This window comes from Gopherus flavomarginatus, chromosome 4, assembly GCF_025201925.1.
Source record: "Gopherus flavomarginatus isolate rGopFla2 chromosome 4, rGopFla2.mat.asm, whole genome shotgun sequence".
NCBI lineage: Eukaryota > Metazoa > Chordata > Testudines > Testudinidae > Gopherus > Gopherus flavomarginatus.
Window position 1 is genome coordinate 75,533,098 of NC_066620.1, and position 15,774 is coordinate 75,548,871.

A 15,774-nucleotide genomic window follows, 5' to 3' on the forward strand; every position below is an offset into this window, starting at 1 on the left:
ATGTAAGGAGGTGAGGCGGATGGACCTCCTAGGCCGTAAAGTCTATTCGGCAGGGGCGCTACAGCTCAGGGTCTCCAATCAACAGGCCCTCCTTAGCCGCTACTCGTTTAACTCCTGGGTAGCGGCGAACAAGTTTAAGGAGCTGTTGCCGCAGGAGGCACGTCAAGAATTTGCGGCGATTCTTGACGAGGGCAAGAAGGTCGCAAGGACCTCGCTGCAGGCCTCATTGGACGCCGCAGACTCGGCCGCTCGGACCCTTGCCTCAGGGCTTACGATGCGCCGCATATCCTGGCTTCAGGTCTCTGGCCTTCCACCGGAGCTCCAGTATACCATCCAGGACCTCCCCTTCGAAGGCCAGGGCCTGTTTTCAGACAAGACAGACCCCAGGCTAAAGAGCCTTAAAGACAATCACGTCATCATGCGCTCTTTGGGGATGCATGCGCCCATGATGCAGCGCAGACCCTTCCGGCCGCAGAACCAGCAGCAACAACTCCGGCCGTATCCCCAGTTCCGCCCACGGCAGGACCTTAATAGGCGCCGGGGCAGGAACAGTAGGCGCAGACAGTCGGGTGGCCAAGGGGGGCAGAACCAAGACTCCTCCAAGGCCCCACCCGGACCCAAGCCTTCATTTTGAAGGTGCGCCCGAGGGCGCAGTACCAGTTTCCCCTTCGGATCCTTCCCCACAGTTTTCCAACCGTCTTTCGTTTTTCCTCCAGGCGTGGACCCTAATAACATCAGACCGCTGGGTCTTATGCACTGTCCAGGCCGGTTACCGCCTGCAGTTTTCATCGCCCCTCCCCTCACCCCCCACCCTCGTCCCTCTTCAGGGACCCCTCTCACGAGCAATTCCTCCGTCAGGAGGTACAGACGCTCCTTGACAAGGGAGCCATAGAGGAGGTTCCAGAGAGCGAGAAGGGCAAGGGGCTTTATTCCCGTTACTTTCGGATCCCCAAGGCCAAGGGAGGCCTCAGGCCTATCCTCGACCTGCGAGAACTCAACAAGCATATGGTGAAGTTGAAGTTCCGCATGGTATCCCTGGGGACGATCATCCCATCGCTGGATCCTGGAGACTGGTACGCCGCCCTCGACATGCAGGACGCTTACTTTCATATCGCCATATTTCCACAGCACAGGCGTTTCCTTCGCTTCATGGTCGACCGCAAGCATTATCAATTTGCGGTCCTCCCATTTGGCCTTTCTGCGGCCCCGAGGGTATTCACGAAATGCATGGCAGTCGTCGTCGCACATCTTCGGCGCAGCCTCATTCACGTGTTCCCCTACCTCGACGACTGGTTGGTCCGAGGCACATCAGAGCTGCAGGTCCGCGACCATGTCCGCAGGATCAGCAACCTCTTTGCTGCCCTAGGCCTCATTGTCAACATGGACAAGTCCACTCTGCTCCCCACGCAGAGGATAGAGTTCATCGGGGCCGTTCTGGATTCCACCTTGGCCAGGGCCTTGCTACCATTGCCCAGGTTCCAGTCGCTATCGGCCATCATTCTGCGCTTGCAGGCGGCCCCCCTGACCTCCATAAGAACACGTCTGACCCTCCTGGGCCATATGATGGCCTGTACGTTCGTGACAGCGTATGCTCGACTCCGCATGAGGCCTCTCCAATCTTGGCTCATCGCGCAGTACTGGCCGGCCAGACATTCGTTAGACACACTTGTCACCATTCCCCAGGGGGTACTGGACTCCCTCCGGTGGTGGCTAGACCAGTCCGTCGTGTGTGCAGGGCTCCCATTCCATCCGCCCCAACCCTCGGCATCCCTGACGACGGACGTCTCAGATCTGGGCTGGGGGGCGCACAGCGGAACCCTGAGGACTCAGGGCCTGTGGTCCCCCCAGGAACTGGACCTTCACATCAACATACGGGAGTTGAGAGCGGTCCGTCTTGCTTGTCAAGCGTTCGTCCATCACCTTCAAGGTCGCTGTGTCGCGGTGTTCACCGACAACACGACGACCATGTACTGTATCAACAAGCAGGGCGGCACCAGATCCTCTCCTCTATGTCAGGAGGCGACGCGGCTCTGGGAATTTTGTATAGCCCATGCCATTCACCTCACGGCCTCCTACCTACCTGGAGTACGAAACACACTGGCGGATCGCCTGAGCAGATCCTTCCGCTCACACGAGTGGTCCCTTCGCCCGGATGTCGCCCTCTCACTCTTCCAGAGGTGGGGTCGTCCCTGGATGGACCTCTTCGCGTCCAGGGAGAACAGGAAATGCCAGGCATTCTGCTCCTTTCAGGGTCGGGAGCCCGGGTCATTAGCGGACGCCTTCCTTATCCCATGGGCGACCCATCTGTTTTATGCGTTCCCTCCGTTTCCGCTGGTCCACAAGGTCCTCCTCAAGGTGCGCAGGGACAGGGCTCGTGTGATTCTGATGGCCACAGTGTGGCCCAGGCAACAATGGTACCCCATGTTGCTGGACCTCTCAATAACCAACCCAGTTCCCCTGCCCCTTCACCTGGATCTGATCAGCCAGGACCACGGCAGACTCTGTCACCCGGACCTTCGGTCTCTGTATCTCACGACGTGGCTCCTGCGTGGCTGACCAGCTCCGAGTTACGCTGCTCTACCCCGGTTCGGGAGGTTCTCCTGGGCAGTAGGAAGCCTTCCACTAGAGCTACGTATTCAGCCAAGTGGAAGCGTTTTTCCTGCTGGTGCTCGGAGAAGGGTTTTCTCCCTATGGAGGTTTCCATCGCCAATATTCTGAACTACATCTAGTCCCTCTAGGTCCAGGGTCTGGCGATATCGTCCCTTCGGGTTCACCTAGCGGCCATCTCCACCTTTCATCCGGGAGGAGATGGCCGTTCTGTCTTCTCCCACCCTATGGTGGCAAGATTCCTGAAGGGGCTGGAACGTCTCTACCCACAGGTCCGTCCCCCTGCCCCTTCATGAGATCTCAACCTCGTTCTGGCTCGGCTCATGGGCCCTCCATTTGAGCCGTTAGCGACTTGCTCCCTGCTCTACCTCTCCTGGAAGACCGCCTTTCTAGTGGCCATCACCTCAGCTAGACGGGTGTCAGAACTCCGGGCTCTCACGGTAGACCCCCCGTATACGGTCTTCCATAAGGACAAAGTGCAGCTGAGACCACACCCTGCCTTTCTCCCTAAGGTGGTCTCAGCCTTTCACATTAACCAGGAGATCTTCCTTCCCATCTTTTTCCCAAGCCCCATTCGTCCCGCAGGGAGCAACAACTCCACTCGCTGGATGTCCGTCGGGCACTAGCGTTTTATGTGGAGAGGACCAAACCGTTCCGCAAGTCCCCCCAACTCTTCGTGGCGATAGCGGACCGTGTCAAGGGCCTTCCTATTTCCTCGCAGAGGATATCCTCGTGGGTAACATCCTGTATCAGAACCTGTTATGACTTGGCTCACATCCCTACGGGCCGTGTGACTGCACACTCTACCAGGGCGCAGGTGTCATCACTGGCTTTCCTTGCCCGAGTGCCGATCCAAGACATCTGTAGGGCGGCGACCTGGTCATCGGTCCACACTTTCGCTTCCCATTACGCCCTGGTCCAGCAGTCCAGAGATGACGCGGCCTTCGACTCAGCAGTGCTCCATGACGCGACTTCTCACTCCGACCCCACCGCCTAGGTAAGGCTTGGGATTCACCTAACTGGAATGGATATGAGCAATCACTCGAAGAAGAAAAGACGGTTACTCACCTTTGTAACTGTTGTTCTTCGAGATGTGTTGCTCATATCCATTCCACACCCGCCCTCCTTCCCCACTGTCGGAGTAGCCGGCAAGAAGGAACTGAGGAGCGGGCGGGCCGGCAGGCGTATATATCAAACGCCATGGCGGCGCCACTCTAGGGGGCGACCTGCCGGCCCACTGGAGTTGCTAGGGTAAAAAGTTTCCGGCAGACGTGCACGCGCGGCGCGCACACCTAACTGGAATGGATATGAGCACCACATCTCGAAGAACAACAGTTACAAAGGAGAGTAACCGTCTTATCCAGAAAACCTGCAGCACAATAGTGTTATGGACATCTTTATGCTCAACAGTTGGTAAAGGCTTATGGCTGGAGTCTGCCCCCTGTGGGTATATCTACGCTGCAGTTAAAAAAAATCCCTGGCACCTAGTCTCAGGGCCCAGGTCAGCTGACTTGGGTTTCTGGGACTTGGACTGCAGGACTAAAAATAAAAGTGGAAACATTCAGGCTGGAGGATGGCCTCTATTGCATACTAGAACATATGCCAAACTGCTATTTCAGCCTGTTATCCAGGGTTTTTCCACACCACACCAACTAGGTTTCTCAAGGGACAAATCCATGCCTTTCCTTCTGATAAAGAACCTACACCAGTGAGGGATTTAAATGTAGTCCTTGGAAAGCTAATACCTAATTGGCTATACCTTCTGATTGGTTGGAAGAGTCAGACTGACTCTTAAGCCCAGCAGCAGCTGCTCAAAGCATTCAACCATAGCTGTTTTAGCCTGTGCCTGCTTCTTCCCAGCCCTGCCCCTACCTTGTGTAACTCTGGGTAACCTAGTTCTGACACTGGGTTCTGACTCCTGTTTCCAGCTCTGATGCTTGGCTCTGGGATCTAGCCTCTGACTTTGGTTCTGACCCTAGCTACTGATGCCTGCTCTAACCACTAGACTCCACTGCCCACATCCTGGTCACTGCTCTAACCACAAGGCCTGATACCTGCTCCAACAATTAAACCTGACTATCCACGTTCTAGTCACTGAGAGTCATTTCCTGCATTTGCTTGTGTTATGCTAAAGCAAATGTCCCTTCCAAATGGAATTAGAGTCCATTCTACACGAGCCACAACTTCCTTTGTGGCATATCTATGATGGAAACCTACAATGGAGAGATGCGGAAGGGCATATAAAAATTCAGTTTGTACCTGTGTTAAATATTATGCCTCTTGTACCCATCCATACCCTTAAGCCTCTAAACTTTGCTCTTGTTCAGATGCCATGTTCAAGCAGGGAGTGCTCGCTTTTTGTCCTCTACAAGTGGTACAGCTTGCTACCTTCTCTCAAGTGGGAATGCACAGAGGTCCTGGAAGAAGAAAGGAAGGAACTTACTGGTAATTGTTGTTCTTCAGGAGTCTCCTCCGTGCATTCACATTTTCCACACATCTTCTCTTTTTCAGGCTTCCTGTCATGCTTTGGGACTCAGCAATTCAGGAGAATGAACTGACATTGGTAGGGACTCCGCTCCCTTTATATATACTCAGACCTCAGTCATTAATGTCACTTGGGGGCATTGTGCACCCCAACAGACACAGTTTTGGTAGAGGTTCCTTGCATCAACACCAGGGAGTACCATATTCCACACGTGGGGATGCACAGAGACATTTCTCAAAGAACAGCAGTTATCAGTACGTTTCTTTTATGGGTTTTCCCTTCCAGGTTATATGCATTTGTACCTGACTATGTGTGCACTAAGGGTCTCCTTTGAGTGATGGCCCCTATTATAACTATGAGTACATTGTGCACAAGTAAACTATGGTAGTTCCTACTCAGGTCTAATGTATATAGCTAACGTTTGTTAGGTAAGCTAAAATACCAGTTAATTTACCAATATTGTAGGGGAAGTGGAGATGGACAATGGGAAAGGATATTTCTAGTAGCATAAACTATTTCTCCATTGTATATATGAACATGGTATTAACATCACACAAACACAAGACAGTACTTCTTTTTTGGGAGTTTGAGCAGGTGGGGAGGAGAAGAATTGTATTTCCTTCCAGCTGTATTGTATGGCACTAAAGAGCTTTAGAAAGGATTTGCTCTCAGTGGTCCACAGTTAGTATTCTAGGGTCTGATTCTCTTTTGGGGATTTTTTCATATTAGCATGTGAATGTTAGGTATGCAATTAGTATGGTATCATTTAGCTTCGGAGACTTGGGTTTCAATCTTGACATGGGTCACCAATTAAAATAGGTTGCTTGTCTCATCCTTAAAGCTAATGGACATTTGTCTATCTCATATAACCTTCACCAGCTTGGCATACTGTAGTTTTCAGTTTCTGCTGAAGAGGGACCTATGGCTGAAATGATTTGAGGATGGCATTTTAGGGTTGAGATGCATAAGAAGAGCTCTGGGGACAGTGTTATATCTGGCTCAGGTTATTGCTATGAATACCTCAGTTTCATGAGCACTAAATTAACCAAGAAAATTGTCAGATTTATTTGTGTGTTTAATATAATCTTCTCCTCTCTCTTTTTTTAAAAAAAATCTACCTGTCCAGCCACATCAACAAATTATGTTGCTGTCGGAACCTTGTATATGTGAAATAATCATGATGACCATTTAGTGTTCTTTTTAGCTTTTATGGTGAATTAATGTAATTGAGAAGAAAACTGGTGATTAAATGGTTAAAGTTATAGAATTCAGACTAAACTTTTTAATAAAATCTGAACAGATGATCTGCCTTTTTTTTTTTTTTTTTTGAACTGGCAGGTTTCAGGCCCTCTAATTGGCTTCCCAGTTTTACAGAGTAATTACAGCTTCAAGCAAACTTTGTCATCTGTGGTTCAGAATGGTGTAAAGTAAACAGAACATTTTGAAATACAGCTTGTAGTTAGAGTTGCTCAGGAAAGTTTAACTAACCTATCTAATTTAGGTAGCAGCAGCATTTTATTTGAAAATGGTAGTTTACCTAATAATTTGGAAGGTGTCAAACATTTTGTAGCCATAATGAATAAAGTTAACCTTTGGCATTTTACATCATCTTTTCATTTCAAGGAGGTAAGTTCAGTAATTCAGAAAGGTCCTTTGTATTTTTTAAACTCTTTATTTTTTCCCCATCTTAGATAAAGGATCAGAAATGGCCTGAAAAGATACATTTTTTTTCTAAAACTGTATTGCCAATTTCTGTTCATCTAGTATTGTAGTCTTTTGAACATTAGTCTCCACTGAGATGTTGTATCCTGCCTAGTATTAAAAGGTCAGAAAACTTTCATGATTGATCTTGAATCCTAACATCACTGAAGATTTAGGATTAAAATTTGTAATTCTAAATTATAGATGGCTAGCATACAAGAACACAAAGTTGAGTCTGTTTACTGGCTTACTCATCTTTTTGAATCGTAATTTAGATTTCCAACTGTTTTGAATTGAGATTCAACCTTTTAATTACATTTGTTTATGTATAGTAACAAATTTGAAGACATTGTGGCGGCTTGTTCTCTTCTCTTGGTAGTGACCCAACTATTGCTTGAGCATCCTGAGCCAGCTCTTGGTAGCAAGCTTCACTTATTCCTCTGTGCTTTGTACTTCACTTTCCAAACTATTTTTTCTTTGTAAGTGTAATACAGTTTTTCAGTAGCTAGTAGAACAGAATTATAATACTCTATATTATAGTACTCGCTCATTCATCTTTACATACATTTTTCATTAGCTGTCAGTAAAAGAAGAGGTCAACAAATGAGCCATTGTTCATTTTCTAATCATAGTAGGAATGTTGCTTGCCCAAGTAAATGTGCATACAATAGCTTATGAGGTGTGTGTGTATGCCAGATGCCAGTAAACTTCAGTGCTTTCACCTGCTTGAGAAATATGGGTAAAACATTGATTTTTGAAGTGTGTTGTTAATCTGCTTTTCAAAAACTGTTTTCCTTTTTTGAAGAAAAGGCATTAAATTAGCATCTTAAACTTTAGTTTTAAATAAGAGTTCTACATATGTTTGGAGAGTATTAGAACCAGAGCTGGTCAAAATTTCTGAATTTTAATTTTCCAATATTTTTCTTTGAAATTAAAAATTTTGGCAAGTGCACTTCTAATGAAAATTGTTCCAATATTGACCAACTGTAATGACAATTACTTCCAAACTACTGTTTGCTAATTGCAGAGCCTAGTAAGAAGTCAAAATTGAAATTTATTATTATTCTTAATAATAATAAACATTTGTATAGCACTATAGATTATGAACAGTGCTTTATAAGACATAGAGTGAACTCCAACCCTGCCTGAATAGTAATTTAGTATATTACCATGTGTTTGCAATTGGAGAAAATATCTGTCTAAATGTATAGAACATGAATGAGTGCTGAAAAATAATTAAAAAATGTGCGGGAAAAATATTTATTATTGTAAAGGATTTAAAGGCTAAATCTTGAGTCAGTGCACAACACCATCCAGCGCTGAAGTCAATGGAAATTGCACATGATTATCAGTTCTTGAGATTTTGACCTCAGTCAATAAACTTAAGTGGACATTGACCGCAATATTTGAATATATGTACAACATTTTAAAAAGATGTGTCTCTACAGTCGTAGAAATGTTTTTGTTGTTGTTGTTTGAGAAAGAGTGCGTGATTACATATTAAAAACTTAATGCTTAAGTGCAAAGGTAAAGAGTTAATTTATATTTCCTGAATTATGGGTCCTTAAGAATGTGATCTTTATGTAATTTTTCTGTGGAATTTCTTGTTTGTCTTTGAGTTATTGCTCATGTGTATTCCACAATAGGTGTGCTCGCCACCGTGCACCGGTGCTGGAAGTTTTTCCCTTAGCAGTACCTGTAGGGGAGTGCCCCAGCGACCCCTGGAGTGACGCCTCCATAAGGGGTGCTGTGCATTCCTTTCACCCTCAGTTCCTTCTTGCTGCCAGTGAAGGTGCTTCAGAACTGCTCTGCTCCAGCTTTGCTGTAGCTCATCCCCAAAACTGCTTGTTCGTTCAGTGTATGGTATCTGTAGGTAGTTAATTGTTTAGTTAGTTTAGTTTAGCTAGAGGTCCGGGGCATGCTCCGTGCCCTGGGTTTTAAGTCATGCAATGCTTATAAGTGATCTATGCCAGTGAGTGATCCACATGCAGACTGTCTACGCTGTTTGGGGGAAACCCATCTCAGCGATCCCTGCAAGCCTCGGATGAAGAGAGAAAGAGACATTAGACTCCAGGCTATTGTGATGGAGTCGGCGCTGACCCCAGCTCTGGTGTGCCACTCTGAGTTGGCACCGGGCACTGTGGTGTTAGTGCACAGCAACCCTTCGGTGCAATCAACTTGTTGGGCACGCCAAGATGGATAGGAAGAGGCCACCTTCGCTGCGGCACCTGAGTAAACCCAGGACAAAGGCTAGACCAATATCAGAAAGTCCTCGATGCCCACCACCCTCTAGGCTTCCAACGCAAGTTGAGTGGAGTAGCCTGGCCCATTTGGAGCAGGCCTTCCCGGATGTCTGGATGCCCTCCACACCGGAGGCCCTGCAGGCAGCCCGGGATGTTTGGTCCATGCAGATACCAGGAGCACTGCCAACATCGGCCCTGCGCTCCAGAGGCAAGCCACTGCTGGGATCTCCGTAGTCACCCCTGGCTTGGTAGCTTCCTCAGGCGAGGGAACATTCCTGATGCTGTTCGCCTACCAGCAACCATTCAGGGCAAAGTCCACGGAGATCGCCCTTGACACCCACTAGGCTGTCTGATTGGGTTCCATCTGAATGAGACTCTTGGCACCACTCCGTCTTGAGGAGCGAACACTGACGGGACTGAGGCAGACGTCGCCAAAGGTCCCCGTCTTGGAGGGGCTATCGCAGTTCATTATGGCACAAACGTAGACGTTGTTCCCATTCGGCGTACCACTCCAGGACTCTACCATGGCACCATCGCTGCAACTCTGGGCACTGATCACCAGCATATCGCCGTCACAGGTCTGCCTGCCAGAGCTGATCGCGGAGCAGCTGTTACCAACAATACTAGTCCTCCACATCAGGATCGCACCTATGCCGCGGCTCCCCTCGGTCAGTGGCAGGTCGTCTGTCCTCCCAGCCTCCCTTCGTAGTCGTCCATTGATGGGCCAGGCTGAACAGCCGGCTCCACCAGTGCCACAACAGGTGCAGTGGGCACCGTGGCCCCCCATGCAGCTCCCGGTGGCTAGAGCCTCAGAAGGACCATAAGCCTTCCTCTCCAGACCTCCGAGGATGGAGTAAGTGGGACGTATATCCTCGGCACTGTGCCCGAAGCCCCACCAGGTGGTGGACCCTCTGGTGCCTGTGGACACACAAAGTACTGTGCCGGCGTCAGGACAGGGAGGAGTTCAAAGTGCTGGTGGAGGAGGATACAGTGGCTGCCAGGGCAACCCTGCAGGTGGCTTTGGATGCAGCAGACATGGCCGTGCGGTCCATGAGAAGGGTGTAATGGCTCCTGCTTTCTGGGCTGTTCAGCGAGGTGCAGACCTCCTTGCAGGACCTCTCATTTGACTGCAAAGCTCTGTTTGCGGAACAAACGGACAAAAAGCTACATGGCTTGAAAGACTCCCGCATGACTCTCCAGACTCTAGGTCTCTATGTTCTGGCTCTGGCTAAACCTGAGTTCAAGCCGCAGCAGACTCCCGCTCAGCCCACTCACTCAAAATACGAGACTGCTTATAAGAAGTTGTGGGACTATGAGGTGCCCACAGAGGCAGTCTCGGCCTACCACCCCAGCCTGGGTCCTCCAAGGGCAAGCAAGTGGGGCGGTTGTGACAGGAAGCCTGGAGGCACCCTGCCAGTTCTCATCAGGGATCCACCCTCAATAAAACTTCCCTTCTCCAATCGGTTGTGTGCTTTCCTCCCAAAGTCGTCGCAGCTGACCTCGGACTGATGGGTCCTCAACACCATCTCCAGGGGCTACACCCTCCAGTTTACTTCCTACCCGCCCAACCATCCCCCGCCCCCATCCCTCCTGGGGGACCCCTCACACAATGCTCCGCTCGAGCAGGAGGTGGAGTGGCTTCTGGGCCTAGGAGTGATGGAAGTGGTACCCGGGGAGTTCAAAGGCAATGGGGTACTACTCCTGCTATTTCCTTATCCCGAAGGCCAAAGAGGGGCTCAGGCCTGCCTTGGACCTGCGAGGCCTGAATCAATACATGGTGAAACTCAAGTTCCACATGATCTCCCTGGCCTCCATCATTCCCTCCCTGGATTCCAGGGACTGGTACGCTGCCCTCGATCTGCAGGACGTGTACTTCCACGTTCATATATTTGAGGGGCACAGACGCTTCTGCCGTTTCACGGTGGGGCAGGAACACTACCAATTTATGGTCCTCCCTTTTGGTCTGTCCACTGCCCCCAGGGTATTCATGAAATGTATATCAATGATGGTGGCCTACCTCAGGCGCCGGGGGGTCCAGATCTTCCCCTAGCTGGACGACTGGTTGATCAAGGGCAGCTCCTGGTCACAAGGGCAGGATCATGTGGCGCTCCTTCTGTCCATGTTCACCACTTTGGGCCTGTTGGTAAACAACACCAAGTCCACGTTAGTCCCGGTTCAACGCATAGAGTTTATTGAGGTGGTCCTGAAAGCCTCGTGGGCCAGAGCCTCCCTCCCACTGGACAGGTTCGAGACCCTGAACGGTCTCACTGACATGGTCACAAGGTTTCCAGTGACAACAGCCAGAGCGTGCTTCCAGCTCTTGGGTCACATGTCAGCGTACACGTTTGTGGTCCACTACTCCAGACTCAGGATGAGGCCCCTCCAGTTCTGATTGGCCTCGGAGTTCTCCCAGGCCAGGGACAGGATAGACAAAGTCTTCACAGTACCCGAGCCAGTGATCACCTCCCTATGCTGGTGGTCCTCCCCGAGAAACATGCTCCAGTGGGTCCTGTTCAGGGGCAGGGTCCTGTTGCTGGACTTGGTGTCCGATGTGTCGGACCTGGGATGGAGGGCCCATGTGGGAAACGTTAAGACACAAGGTCTGTGATCGGTTCAGGATCTGACCCTCCACGTAAACATCAAGGAGTCAGGGCAGCACGGCTGGCTTGTATGGCCTTCTGCTTGCACTTGGCGGGCTAGGTGGTCAAGGTCCTCATGGACAACACGGCATTGATGTTGTACGTCAACAGGCAAGGTGGGGCCCAATCTTCTACCCTTTATCATGAAGCCCTCAGGCTGTGGGACTTCGTATAGTCCACGACATCTGCCGGGAACCTGGCATGCGTGGGCAGATCGCTTGAGCAGGGATGTCTCCTCTCAGCACGAGTAGTCTCTCCACCCAGACGTGGTGCACAGACTTTTCCAAGTGTGGGGAACTCCCCAGATGGACCTGTTCGTGATTTGGCAGAACCATTGCTGTCCCCAGTTCTGCTCTAGGGAAGGCTGGGACGGGGCGCTATCTCCAATGCCTTCCTTCTGTTTTGGTCAGATAAGTTTGTCTATGCCTTTCCCCCATTCCCGCTAATCGACACGGTCATGGAAAAGATAAAGACAGACAAGGTCAGGGTCCTTCTGATTTCCCCAGCATGGCCCAGGCAGCATTGGTACAGGAGGACCCTCACGGACCTGGCAGTTGCCCCACTGTGGCCGTTGTCATCCCGCCTGGACCTGCTCTCCCAGGACCAGGACTGCCTCCTCCACTTCAACCTAGCGGCACTCCACATCACGGCGTGGCTGCTAAATGGTTAGGTAGGGAGGAAAGGACATGCTTGGACAGGGTTCATTGTGTCCTCCTAGAAAGCAGGCAGCCCTCCACACGCCGAGCCTACTTGGCAAAGTTTTCCAGATGGGCGGACGAGCGGGGCATTTTCCCAGTGGCCACCTCGATCCTTGTTCTGGACTACCTCCCTCACCTTAGAGCCCAGGGCTTGGTGTCCTCGTCAGTCAAGGTGTACCTGACAGCCATATCGGCCTTCCATCCGCTGGTGCAGGGCCACATGGTATTCTCCCATGCAATTACTGGCTGATCCCTTAAGGGGTTAGCTCGCCTCTTCCCATATGTTAGGCCCCTTTTCCCACAGTGGGACTTAAACCTGGTGTTGGCCTGTCTCATGGGGTCCCCGGTTGAGCCGCTAGTCACATGCTCCTGGTCACACTTCTCATGGAAGGTGGCCTTCCTGGTTGGCATCACATCGGTTAGGCAGGTCTTAGAGCTCAGGGCCCTGACCTCTGAGCGGCTGTACATGGTGTTTCATAAAGATAAGATCCAGCTCTGCCCACACCCTTCGTTCCTCACGAAAATGGTCTCCACCTCTCACATGGGACAGGACATTTTTCTGCCAGTCCTCTGCCCCATGCTCCCTGCATCGAGTGAGGAGTGCCGCCTCCACATGCTAGATTTGAGATGAGATCTGACTTTCTACCTGGAGCGGACTAAGCCATTCAGAAAGTCCTCACAACTGTTCATCTCCTCGGCTGAGCACCTGAAAGGTTGGCCGATCTCCGCTCGGCGGCTTTCCAACTGGATCATTTCATGCATCCGTACCTGTTATGACCCGTCAGCTGCCTTTTTGGCCCATGTCCCCATTCAGGACATTTGTAGGGCTGCCACATGGTCTTCAGTTCACATGTTCACCTCGCTTTATGTGATCGTCTCCCAGACCAGGGATGATGCCGGGTTCGGCAGGGCTGTGCTCCATCCTGAGAATTTGTGAACTCCTACCCACCTCCAACAGATACAGCTTGGAATCACCTATTGTGGAATACACATGAGCAATCACTTGAAGAAGAAAAGACAGTTACTTTTTCCGTAACTGGTATTCTTTGAGATGTGTTGCTCCTGTCTATTCCACATCCCACCCTCCTTCCCCTCTGTTGGAGTTGTCTGGCAAGAAGGAACTGAAGGTGGGGGGACTGCGCAGTACCCCTTATACTGCGCCATGGAGGCGCACCCCAGGGTTCGCTAGGGCGCTATCCTACGGGTACTGCTAGGGGAAAAACTTCGGGCACCGGTGCACGTGGCGAGCATGCACACCTATTGTTCAATAGACGTGAGCAACACATCTCAAAGAACACCAGGTATGGAAAAGGTAACTTGTCGTCTAGCTCGTTCTCTGAAATGCCTTATCTATTTTGTCTTAATTTTCAGTTATACATGGGAAGATCTGGATGAACTTACTCCTTCCTTAAGAAATTTTGAAGAATTTAACTTAAACATAACTCTCTTCTCTCAAAAATGTACTTGAAAAAGCAAACTTCTACTTACCATTCATTATATAGGAATATATGTTTGTGAATATAGTTTTGTGAATTAATGTATGTTCATATATACAATATTGCAAATATTTATTTTATTATGTTTAATGTATTCGGTTTTTAAAAATACATCGATAATTTCCTATCTAGTGCTCTGGGTAACTCTTATGCATTTTAAAATTACAGCATAAATATATGCACCTCAACTGTCAGCAATCTCAGCTGCTTTAACAAACTGAAAAAAAATAGGCTTTACAGTATGCTTGAAAGATAAAAAATATGGCTCTGGCAGAGTTGGGGGAGCAAGCTGCAAAACAGAGGACCACTCACAGAGACTGTCCTGCCAGCAGTTCCCTCTTTATATTAAGGGAGCTCCATGTTGAGCCCCTCTGCTAATCTTAACTGTGTCAGAATACCAGGGGAAAGAAGCTAGTCTCTCCCAGACCATTTAGGGTTTTATATATTAAAAACAACACCTTGAATTCCATCTGGAAGCTTATTAGAAGACTGTGCAGATCGCAATATGCTCTTTATAAGTTGTCTGCAACATTCCGTTAGCTTCAGCTTCTGAATGATCCTAAGGTATATCCCCATGGAGAGCACACTACAGCAATCTAATCTTAAAGTGACAACAGCATGAATAATTGTGGCTTCGTTTGCATTGTAGAAAAAAGAGCACATTCATCTTGCCAGGTGCAGATGGAAAAGGGTCCTTTAGGTACAAGCACTACCTTAGCATCCTTGAGCAGTCCAAGATCTAACACCACCCTCAAGTTGCACACCTGTTGTACAAGTAGAGATCACTCTCCCTGTATGAGACACTGATAAAATTCCATCAACTCTTCTGGATGTTTCCTCCAGCCCAGAAATATTATCTCAATGTTGCCTGCAACTAACTAGCTTTCATCCATGCCCCAATTTCAGCTAAGCATTGGGTAATTCATTCCATGGCTTCTTATAAATACTGGATGTGTATATAAACTATAATGTAACTAAACAATTTTATTTGCTCTTCCCATATTATAATAGCAACACTTATAAGAAAAAAATGTCCTTTATATCTTTTTAGAATGCCAGCTAATGAAAACAGAGCGACCGAAGCCAAATACATTTATTATTAGATGTCTTCAGTGGACAACTGTCATAGAGAGGACATTTCATGTAGATACTCCGGAGGAACGGTGAGGAATGTTACGTCTTCCAAATTTTTGGTCAGAAGTTTCAGCACATCTACCAGTATGGCACAAGTCTTGATTTTGATTACTGGCAAGTTAAAGAAGTATGGGCTGGATGAATGGACTGTAAGGTGGATAGAAAGCTGGCTAGATCATGGGGCTCAACGAGTAGTGATCAAAGGCTCCACGTCTAGTTGGCAGCGGGTTTCAAGCGGAGTGCCCCAAGGGTCGGTCCTGGGGCCGGTTTTGTTCAATATCTTCATTAATGATCTGGAGGATGGCGTGGGCTGCACTCTCAGCAAGTTTGCAGATAACACTAAACTGGGAGGAGTGGCAGATACGCTGGAGGGTAGGAATAGGATACAGAGGGACCTAGACAAATTAGAGGATTGGGCCAAAAGAAATCTGATGAGGTTCAGCAAGGACAAGTGCAGAGTCCTGCACTTAAGATGGAAGAATCCCATTCACTCTTACAGACTAGGAACCAAATGGCTAGGCAGCAGCTCTGCAGAAAAGGACCTAGGGGTTACAGTGGACGAGAAGCTGGATATGAGTCAACAGTGTGCCCTTGTTGCCAAGAAGGCTAACGGCCTTTTGGGCTGTATAAGTAGGGGCATTGCCAGCAGATCGAGGGATGTGATCATTCCCCTCTATTCAACAATGATGAGGCCTCATCTGGAGTAGTGTGTCCAGTTTTGGGCCCCACACTACAAGACGGATGTGGAAAAATTGGAAAGAGTCCAGCAGA

The 15,774-nt window shown here is 49.0% G+C and overlaps 1 protein-coding gene across 1 annotated transcript in view; it reads left to right on the forward strand.

Moving 5' to 3' along the window:
• AKT3 (AKT serine/threonine kinase 3) overlaps positions 1-15,774 on the forward strand; it is a 336,511-nt gene that overhangs the window by 167,896 nt on the left and 152,841 nt on the right. The window contains exon 4 of the mRNA XM_050950427.1: positions 14,921-15,032. Coding sequence (XP_050806384.1) covers positions 14,921-15,032 — 112 coding nt within the window. The remainder of the gene's footprint in view (positions 1-14,920; positions 15,033-15,774) is intronic.